The sequence below is a fragment of the Eublepharis macularius genome, chromosome 16, assembly GCF_028583425.1.
Source record: "Eublepharis macularius isolate TG4126 chromosome 16, MPM_Emac_v1.0, whole genome shotgun sequence".
NCBI classification, from domain to species: Eukaryota; Metazoa; Chordata; class Lepidosauria; order Squamata; family Eublepharidae; genus Eublepharis; species Eublepharis macularius.
In genome coordinates this window covers 23005325-23016129 of record NC_072805.1, presented here as the reverse complement: position 1 = coordinate 23016129, position 10805 = coordinate 23005325, and the positions used below count along the sequence as shown (strand labels likewise).

The 10805-nt window shown below is 38.9% G+C and overlaps 1 protein-coding gene across 1 annotated transcript; it reads right to left on the bottom strand.

Annotated features, from left to right (window-relative positions):
- Nucleotides 1–5267: 5267 nt before the first annotated feature.
- Nucleotides 5268–9819, bottom strand: C16H16orf46 (chromosome 16 C16orf46 homolog). The gene is made up of 2 exons (XM_055000251.1): nucleotides 9613–9819; nucleotides 5268–6374 (listed from the first exon to the last, which is right to left on the bottom strand). Exons 1-2 carry the CDS (start codon nucleotides 9817–9819, stop codon nucleotides 5268–5270), a joined length of 1314 nt encoding a protein of 437 aa, XP_054856226.1.
- Between the last annotated feature and the right edge of the window lie 986 nt (nucleotides 9820–10805).

The following is a 10805-nucleotide window of genomic DNA, read 5'->3' as shown; positions in this document are numbered from 1 at the left end:
GATGATTTTATACTGCAAGTTTCAGGACCAGTTCAACTAAAAATCCTCCTTTTGAGATGTAAAATTTAAAGATGGCCCCAGTAGTTCTCAAAAGATAACTTTTGTTATCTCCAAGTGGGCTTTCTATGAAAGAGTTTCACTAAAGGTCCCCCCAAGATACTTAAAGGTTCTACATTGTTCAATGGGATTTCCATCTATTGACTATTTAAATGTTCATGTTTTACTTATGCATTTTAATTGTAATGGCTTTTGGCTGCATGCAATAAACGTTATTCTGATTTAGATGTGCGAACTTGCTGCCACCAGAAGAGAGCTGAACGATCGCTGTGCAGAAGCAGAATACTACCCACGGTATTTTGGCTCCTGGCCATAACAGCAAGGACCATCGTTAATAGTGTTTTAATCATCCCCACCTTCTTAATTATAGTAACGCATTAGATTTAAAATAGCCTCAAAGAGTAAGAAGGCAGAAGGAAGAAATAAGTGATCTCACTAATTAAAGTTTCAGATGATTAATCCACAGATTAAAGCTTGTAGTTGCGGCACAACTCTTAATGGTGCTATGCCTTATTTTACCAGAATCGTACAAATGATGCAAGTATCCATATCCCTTTGAACTTATACTAGCAATGAGTGTCTTCATATTGCCTTGAAGGTAAAATTATGCTGTGCACAGGAAAAAATAGTGGGTCGAATGGTTAAAAGGGAAGACAAATTATCTCTGAGCACTAAGGACACAAGAAGGGTGGTACAGGATTTTTTATTTGCTTTGTCGCTATATTATTTATCACGCCAATGTTTTTTTTACTCTTTTGCTTTCCTTTTTTTGTTCTGTAGTTATGCCTATGAGAGGCAGTTTCAGTTGAAGTGCTGCTCCCTTTCTCAGTTCTTTTCACTGTAATTGTTTCAGTCTTTGAAAAGGGTTCCAGATGCAAGTTGACTATTCTTTTTCCAGCCGGTTTGAAGACCAGCAATGCATTTAAGGTTAGATAGCTCGAATTGCTGGGAGGCTTAACGTTGATTTCTCTGGGCAGGCGAAGCTCATGACAATTTAGGACTGCAGGTTTTCTGCGTCCTTCTGAGTACTTAATCTCATATTGTTTCATTGGTAAGGTCCTCTTTTCACCAAGGAACCTCTGCATGCTGTCTAGTTTGCCATTCATTCTTTCTCTCTCAACGTGAGTCTTCATCACCGGAATATAGTTGTATGGCTTCATGTAGGAGGCCTCTAACTTCTTGCAGCTTGAAACTGCATCTCCTTCAGAAAACTTACAATATTGGTTAGACTGATCTCTCGCAGATTGTGTTATCCAAGTCAAATTTGTCTTGGAAGCAGGAGCTGTACTTGTGTGAGATATATTAGAGACTGTTTTGCTTATCGTTGGTTTCTTGGATGTTTGACGGATCTTGCAGCATGCGAAAGGAGTAGCTCTCCCCCAGCCATATTCCTGGAAAAATAAAATGATGTTGCATATAAACTAAGAATTCTGCTACTGGAATTCCACTTTGTGGCAACCAGCATTTAATGCAATGTACTTAACTTTAGCCAGAATTTCTGTTTAAAAGTGATTCTGAATTTTGACCAAATTCTTATTTTGCCTTCTCAGGTGATGGAAACTTTCCATGCCATATGGCTTTTAAATAACTACCCATTGTACATAAATGTTGGGCATAATTTGGGTGGTGGTGTGATAGTCTGCATACTGAGTATCAGGATCAGGATCCAAAAATCTGCCAAAGTTAGCACTACATAATTGTACTGAGTACATTTTCCCTGTAAACAATGGGCCCACCCATTCCCTTCAGTTTACAAATAAATCTTTGCCAGTTTTGCATAGAAGGCTGCTACTGAAGAACGCCCAAAACTTCCTTATAATTTTTTTATCCTGATTTTTATAGGATCTTTAGGTTCATTTTAATTACAACCTAAATCAAGAAGTCTCTGTGTATATCAGTACCTGATGCTGAATACAGAATAATACAATCTCCTATCTTAGCGAGGCATGCACTGTGCATTCCATTATCGTTTTCTTTTTTCCACATCTGTTGTGGAAAGTTCAATGGAATCAAGTTTTCTTTAATCTCACATTCTAGCTAAATTGTAGAAGGGAAAGATCAGTGATGTTTCTCATTCTCACAAAATGTTAAATACAAATGCTGTGTTGTAGACAAAATACAATGAAGTGGATTTTTAAAAAAATTAAGGAATTAAAAGGAAACTGATAATGCAGATTTGTAACATCTGTTCTTTTGTGCTGTAGGAGAAAGGGGGTATTAACAGTGAGTATGTTTAGAATATTTATATACCATGTCACCAAAGAATGTTGCCACTTTGATTTCAATAAGCGAGTTAAGCGCATGATAAAGACTTCCCCCCCTTGGACTCAGTGTGGTATGTAGGCCTGACTGTTCCTGTTAAAACCCCCTGAAGAAGCCCTATGTTCTCTGTGCTACTGGGTAAGAATCCATTAGATTAAAGCATTTGGCTGGATCAGATTTTGTTCACTGTAGTGCCAGATTCCCCATCCAGGTTGCTTGCCAAAGCAGCAGAAAGCATAACTTTGATTCCTGTTGAACACTGTTCTTCAGCTGTCTCACTTGGTTTAAATGGTAAGTAAATCCTCTTGAGTTACTGCTTTTCACATTGCAGAGCAATAGCTGTGTTGGTCTGTCACAGCAAAATAAAACAAAACTCCAGTGGCACTCTGAAGACTTAACATTTATTTCAATATGCACTTTTGTGATTCAAGAGCTGACTTCTTCAGATATGTGAATAAGTCAGCTTATTCACGAAAGTGCATGTTGAAGTAAATGTTAGTCCTTAAGATTCCATTGGACTTTTTCCACATTAAAGTCTGAGTATTTTCATTTGCCCAAATAGCAAATGCCATTTACTTCTTATTTACCATAAATAAATGATTTCATACTTAGAAAACATCATGGTTTTCTGTTGTTAAGAGGCACAAAACAGCACTTTTTTCTACTTATGCTTATTTTCAACTACAAAGAAATTTATCATAAATATTAAGGCATACCATTAAGTCTAGTCTACATAGGTTGAATGCAGGATCCATGTAACCACCTATCCATTTCAGTATGTCATAAAATATCTTTCTCACTTAGCCAAATCATGCAGTCAACTGACTCACCAACTAGTCAGAGGCATATCATGGTACATTACAACTTTGCCTATATCCTCCCTTATCCAAAAGCTTGCTTAAAACCCTCTTGAATTAGATCACACAACCCCACAAAATTTTCTCCGGGGGAACATTCTTCATTTAACAGGTGCCAACAATTGGATTCAGACACATTAGTTACACAGATTTTTACTTCCTAAGAAATACAATTCAGTTATTGGCTTCATTCAATTTATGGATGGTTGTCCCCATAAGGCTACAAGGCATATACTTGTAGAAATGGAAACTTTAAGCACAATTCTTAAAAGCCTCTCATATTACAGAATTACTCATCATTGCATTAATGGAGGTAATTGTGTTTTCCTAGGAAAAAGGCTATTTGGGGGCATTTCTTCTACGTTGGTGGCATTTTAACAGTTTTGTTTAGAATGCCTTCATGCCATTTTAAAAAACTGAAAACCAAACCAATGCAGGCTTAAAGAACAGTGACTATCTTAATTCTCCAGCTTCAACTGAGAGTACTGATTCTTGCAATTTCAAGTGTATTGTGGCTAATTTGTTACCCAAACAGCAGACCTGTTCGTTCCTGGGCATGCATTCATGTTTGTCAAACGTAATGGGAGATCTGGAGTGTGGAAGGGATAGCCAGCAGCAGCTCCCATGATGTTTTCCGGTGGGTTACAAGCATGGAAATTGCTGTAAGCCATCTCCACAATTGCACAGATGACACTGTGGGGAGGACTACAGCTGCTTGCCAGGGCAATAAATGCATTTTGTTAACTAGTGGGCAATACACTTGCACGGACAAACACATTATTGGTGGATAAGACCCTTTTGCTGACTTCTTTCAAATACAGCATTTAGCTCTAAGGTACTGGGAGTAGGAGCCCTAATGGGTTATAACCTAATGGGTTATCTATATAGAGTATAAACAATGATGTACAAACTTTTTTGAGATTAAAAGTGATTTGCAAAATCACTGTTCAAATCTAAGTGGCTTTTGAGAATTTCGGATTTAGAGTGACACTGAACTATCAGAAATGCCATTACCTTCCCAGTATTCCAAATGCATCAGATAAGATGAAAGATAACTATGGCAGGTGAGGATAGGAAAACCTCTTGGACTCAAATACTGAGACCGTTCTATCACTGTGCACGCAAAAAAAGTATTTTATTGAAGCTTGTCTATATTATACAACGTTACCTAAATTTGGCACGAAGAGAGAAAATCCTACCAACCTTAAACTGAAAAAGTAACAATCTACACAAAGGAAAAAAATACAGCTAAAAGCTAGTTTTGTTTGCTTATATTCTTAACCACATATTGTTCAAACATAAATGGAAAAGTTAAAATTAGGGCATCTGAATATGACCTTATCAACTATTTTGCCGTGTTAGAACAGAACCTTTCTAGGTTCTGTTCGATTAAAGCACTTAGGCCTGGCCCACACAAACTGTGAACCAACCAAACTGCATACAGCCTGCCAAAATTCCCCAGTCTTTGCACCATGAACAGAAGTTTGGGGGCTGTAGCCATCTCGACAAGTCCTCAGTTGTGCAGGTTTCAGGAAGGCGAGGTCCAAGTACTCAGCCATCAAAGACAACTCAGCCATGTCTCTGTCTAGTTTTTCACTTTCCCAGTTTGGTGCAGCAGCATCAGAATCCTTGGGGAAAATACTACATTGCTGGCCCTGCAGTGGCTCCTGCCAGCTGGTTACACCAATGAGGACACCACAGTTTGATGCAGCTCATGCTCCTGTAATATGGAGGACAAGATGTGCTGAAACAGCAAATCCGATCCCCCAAATTAGAGCTGTATGGGTCTCCCTTTAAGAGCATGAAGGTTTTACTATGCCAGGGGGCCTCATCCAGACAACTGTAATTTACTGAGGCTTACCTCCAAAAGCCTGCACAACGTAAAAAAAAAGTGTTCAAGGATCTACATATAACAAGAGGCAGTAAATGGACAGTGTAAGTTTTGTGCAGTCAATTCTTAGCAAAATAGCACCTATGCTATTAACAAATGCCCAATCTGATTTACAGCAAACCTTCAATATTTTCTTTCATAATACAAAGAGCGTCAAACAAATCCATAAACAGCTCAGCATGAAAATTACAAGAAAATACTCAGGTCAGCCTAGAAGGCAATGCAGTTATTGCAACACGGCTGACCGTTAAGGACGGGAACAGTCCAGAAAGCAGAGGAATCTCCTGCGTATTTGACTCAGTTCCTTGTTTGGGTCCAGTGTGACTCCTGCTTCTGGTGCAAGGGTCCTGGTTTTCATTGGCTTTGCTGCCACGTGCTCCTTTTGTATGCAGAAAATGCATGCCGGAGAGATGACTCTTCCTTCTCATTGCAATCGAATTAGATAGGGCTGTAATTTTTCTATCGGATAAAAAACCACAGCGCCAACAGCCCTGGTCCGTGGTTCCTGAGATACATGAAGTCTTGGGAAACTTCAGGGCAAAAGAGGTTCTCTCATGAATTTTTGTTGGCCCCTTCAACACATCACCTGTCACGTCTATTTCTCTCTCATATTTGGGTTCTTTGGTTTTTAAAACCCGAGTGCAGGAAGTTGTCCCTAAAAAAGCATGGGGTGCTTTTTCATTTGCTTGGAAAATAACTGGCTTACTTTTCTTTGGCGAAGGGTCCAAGCTGTTTTTGAGAGCTGCGTCCTTCAGAGGTGGCAAAAACATTGAGGATTTGACAGCGGTTGCTTCAGAGTCTCCCAGATTACCTATTATAGGCTCATGGGTCTTCGTATCTTTACATTTCACAGGTTCTAGACTTTTTGGCTTTCCAGGAGGAAGTATGCTATACTCTCTTATTGGCACCATTTTCTTTTCTGCTTGGAATAGCTGACTTTCCTTCATTAGAAAAATCTTCTTGTCGCTTAGTGAAGCTTGAGTTTCCTTTAAGGACAATCTTTTTTTTTCTCCTTGGGATGTATGGATAGAATACAATTTTGCAGAATAGCTGTCTTTTTTCCAATCATTCACTCCAGGGTAAGAGCTCAGGGTGGTATTAGAACAGAGCAGAGTTTGTTTTTCGGGACTACTGTCTATGGTGAAACTTGGAATTAACTTGGGGTCTTGCTCCAAGCCTTTCTCAACAACGTGCATCAGATCTAAGCAATACAGGCAGCCACTGACTGACTCACTTGTCCTTGATTTTCTGGCTCTTTTTTGTAACTGAAGGTGAGCAAAAGGGGCTGTTTTACTCCAGCCTTGTACCTGAGAGCAAAAAGATAGGAATGCAGATTAAAAACAGGGCAGTTTTGATGCTTTTTTAAAAAAACAAATACAACTAGGGTTGTCAATCATAAAATGGTGAAATTTACCAGCAATTCTTTTCAAACTTTTAAAAAACCTCTAGGACAGTTTTACTGTAAAATTTCTACAGGAAAAGCAGTAGTCAAACCAGCTTTTCCTTCTACTTTACATTATTCTCTGTTCAAAACAATGCAGCTGAAATGCTTCTTAGCTTTGACAACATATCCCATTCAGAATTCAGATGGCACTGCTCAGCAAACCTTGTACCTTAATTCAGTCCTCAACAATGGCTAGAGAGCGGATCTATGGCCTTAAAACAGTTACCTTCTCTTTCAGACAAATCTGCAAATGTAGCTTATGGACTGAGTTTATTCGCAGATAAGACCGCTAAAAGAGGCTTGCCCCATCCAAATATTCCCAGAGCTATTGAAGCTGTCTTTACTTGTTTAAATGAGAAGACTACTTCTATTAGTGCTTAAGTAGTGGAAAGTCTCGATTTCATTTTACAGGAGAAAAGGGAGATGAATGCACTAAAAATAATCCATTCTCCATTTTGCCCTTTGAGGTAGGGTAGTTTAGGAGAAAATGACTGGCACAGTGTTACCCTGTGGATCCAATATCCATACACTACATTACACTGGCACTCTGTGTCAAGAAAGGCAGATTCAAAGAACAGGGGATGGGGACCTTATAGCAAAGTGTTCTTGTAAACAGCTTTGGGGGAAGTGGGATAAAAATGCCTAGAGGTATAGTGGAGTTTCACTCACAAGTGGAAATGTTGCAAGTATGTCATGCTAGAACCAAGTACCTCTTCCTATGGTACAGCTCTGTGTCAACAGTAGGAAGCCAGTTGTAAAAATCACAGGCACAGCCAGTGTTTCCATCAATCATGCATACAGGCAATAGTTCAACTGGGGCTGAAGCCACCAAAAGACATCCAGCCGTTAATTAAATAAACTCCATATACACACATCCACTGGAATCCACCACAGAATAAGATTCTGAATCAGAAAACATGGCCCAAAATAACACACAAGCAGTAAATACCTCTAGTGAGAGCAAAAAGCACATCATGTATTAACCAATAAAATATTTAAACTTTGATACCTGCTGCACAATTCAAAATAGAGAGTATAGATTCATTCCAGTATAATTCACTGCAATCCTATGTATGCTTACTTGGATGTTAGTCCTGCTAAATTCAGCAGGACTTGCCTCCAAGTAAACATGTAGGGCAAACTAATGAGAGACTTGAACTAACCTGAGTATCAGATGAAACTATAAATACTCAGTAACTATATAATAAATACTTAAGTCTGCGATATAAATGGAATTTGTTAAAGGATCACCTCTGATGTAAACTTAGAATACTAACACCATTGATTTCAGCAACACAGAATACTTCTAACATATTTATTCTATTTGACTAAGTGTTTAGAGACAATCACAAATGGTGTCTAAACTTTTAGTCAACTTAACTACAAATTCAACAAAGCACACTCTACTGTGACATCCAATCTTGGCAATTGGTTGACTCAGATTGAGAATCTCAGGAAGTTTAAGTATTTATGTATTTATACCCCACTTTTGTCTCCAATTGGAAACCCAAAGTGGCTTACAGTATCATTCTCCACTCCACCATTTTATCTTCATAACAACCCTATGAGGTAGGTTAGGCTGAGACTGAGTTACTGGCCCATGGTCACCTGGTGAGGTTCCATAGCAGAGTGGGGATTCAAACCGACACATCCCAGATCATCACTAAACCACACTGGCACCTCTCATGCATGTCAGGGGAGCCAACTAACTATAGTTCATTGCAACAGCTAAACTGGCCAAAACATTAAGCTGTGGTTTGTTGGGAACTAGGAAATCTTCGATTTCTGAGCTGCGTGCAAAAGAGCCCAGTCAAAAGAATTTCCAAGGTTCTTTACTGTAAAAGGAAACTGCAGTTTGTTGTTACATCTCTCAATGTAGCTACAAAGTTCACAAAGTATAAAATGGGTCCTTCTAGGGAGCTCTGAGCAGTTGCCAACTCTTCTGTATTTTCCCTTATAGGTCTTGGTTGGGCTAAGTGATTAATTCTGATCTGCACTGATCAGACTAAACATGTGCAGCTGTGTTTTCTAGCTGCTCTAATAATAATATTTGATTTATATACAGCCCTTCGGGACAACTTGGAAGCCCACTCTGAGTGGTTTGCAAAGCAACAGTCCCCATGACAGTCACCCTGTTAGGTGGGTGGGACTGAGAGAACTCTGGAAGAGCTGTGACTGACCCAAGGTCACCCAGCTGGCTTCAAGCAGAGGAGAGGGGAATCAAACCCGGTTCTCCAGATTAGAGTCCTGCTGTCTTAACCATTGCACCAAACTGGCTCCTAATAGATGATATGAGGTAGACCCAATCTATGCCTGCTTTTAGGATGTATTTATTTCCTGTTGCCCCTTCCGGGTATCTTATTCTTTTAAGGTTTTGTTTACTTAATTTTCCTCTAATGAGTTCTACTGGAAACATAAACTGTGTTTTGACACACTCAGATAAAAATATTCACAGTATATTCCACGAAATGTGTCTTAACTACTGGGTAAATAAAAACAACAATAAAGGCTGAAGGAATCAGTCAAAGCAACTGAGCTGTCCAGTTCAGCGACTACTTCAAGCAATAAAACACAACTGATTTATGAACATGGGTTTTAAAAGGAATGCCTTATCTATTGCATCGCATGTTGGAATTTTATCAGGCATTATGGAAAATCTAAATTTCAATCTTTAAAGCAGTTTTTTATATTCCAAAACTCCTTGCTTCAGCCAAGGAGGTTCACATACTTCCCATACCTAAACCAGCTTCTGCCCGTGTATCAACTGCAGCTGTAAACTGGATGCTTCAGAAGATCTGCACATTAAAAGGCAGATGTCTCCCATTCAGCTCCTGAGAAATCCATAAATGCCACTTAGTATGCACTTAAAAGTAGATCAGGGTGCCTGCCAGTAATATATATTATTTATTAAGTACTTAAAAACTGTTAGAAGTATGCATTTATTAAAATAAAGATCATTCAGATAATTTATTTCCGTTCCTGCTTTAAACATTTAAGATAGCCAGAGTGCATGGTCCTGGCTTATAAATGACGCTCTGTTATGGCAATTTGTTTTTGTTTTGTTTAGGAGTCTTTAGTTGTAACATAAAATTCTCACTCACTGCTTCCTCCCATCCTGTTCCATTAACACACTCCAAGGACTTCTCCTCTTGCTCATGTGCACTGTTACTGATGCTCAGGAGAGTGTAGATTTGATTCTTCTCCCTTCTCTCATTCGGATACGTACAGCGCCAATCTCTTTCCACGGTCCTCAAATTTGCAGCGGCTCTTTCAGAATTTTCACTTTGGTTCTGGCCAGAGGAATTCATTACAGTTGCTGACTCTGCAGGTTACACGCCTACTGCCTGTATTTTTACGGAAGATCGTTTTTTAAACAGTGTACTCCAGAAAATGATTTTGTATCACCATAAATGAAACAAAGCATAGACGGGGCTTTTATTGATCCGCTTTCATGTGTGTGAAGCCTTTCGAGTTGCATCAAGTAACTTTGATTTCTGCAATCCTTATGAATTCTGTTTCACCTAAGAAATAATCCTACAGCCAGGGCTTTTTTTTAACAGAGTGTGTGCTGGTATGGAGTACAGACACGTCTTAGGGTGAGAGGGGAGAAGATTATGAGTACTGGCATTTCTTTTTTTAGAAAAAAAAAGCACTGCATATATCTCAACAGAAATTGTTCCAATATATATTATTTCCTTGTTTATAATGTTCTGTTATTAATTACGGGTTTTTAAAAGGCGTCTATTCTATTACTTAGATGGTCAGAAGTACATTAGTCATTAAAAAAAACTTTCATACATTCCAAACAAGCCAGCTCAAAGTGAATCTCCACACTCCTGATTTTATCCCCCGTTCCTGTTTTTATGAGAAAGGCACAACTGCATATGACACCCTAACCTTTAAAAAACAGAAACAAAGGTGCCGCTACACTGCTGTTTTATTTTAATAGTGTTCAAATGCTAGCTTGAACTGGACATCCATCCCTTCACCTGCCTTTCATCCATCCTAACTTACTTCCTCGCTCCAGTTCTGAACTCCTCCAATAACTGTGCACTCTGCACATGTTCAGAGGCTCTCTAGTCTTCTAAAAAACCCCAAAGTCCCACTTTTCCAACTGCTGGGTCTTAGGATCTTGATCTAGAAAATCTATCACCCCTCCACTTCATTTTTTTAAAAAAAATCTGTACCATCTAACCTGATGAAGATCAAAAGCTTACACAATATTTGGGGTCCTTTCGGTTAGACCTAACAAAGGTATTACATGGATTTTTGTTTTGTTTGTAGTTTGGGATGA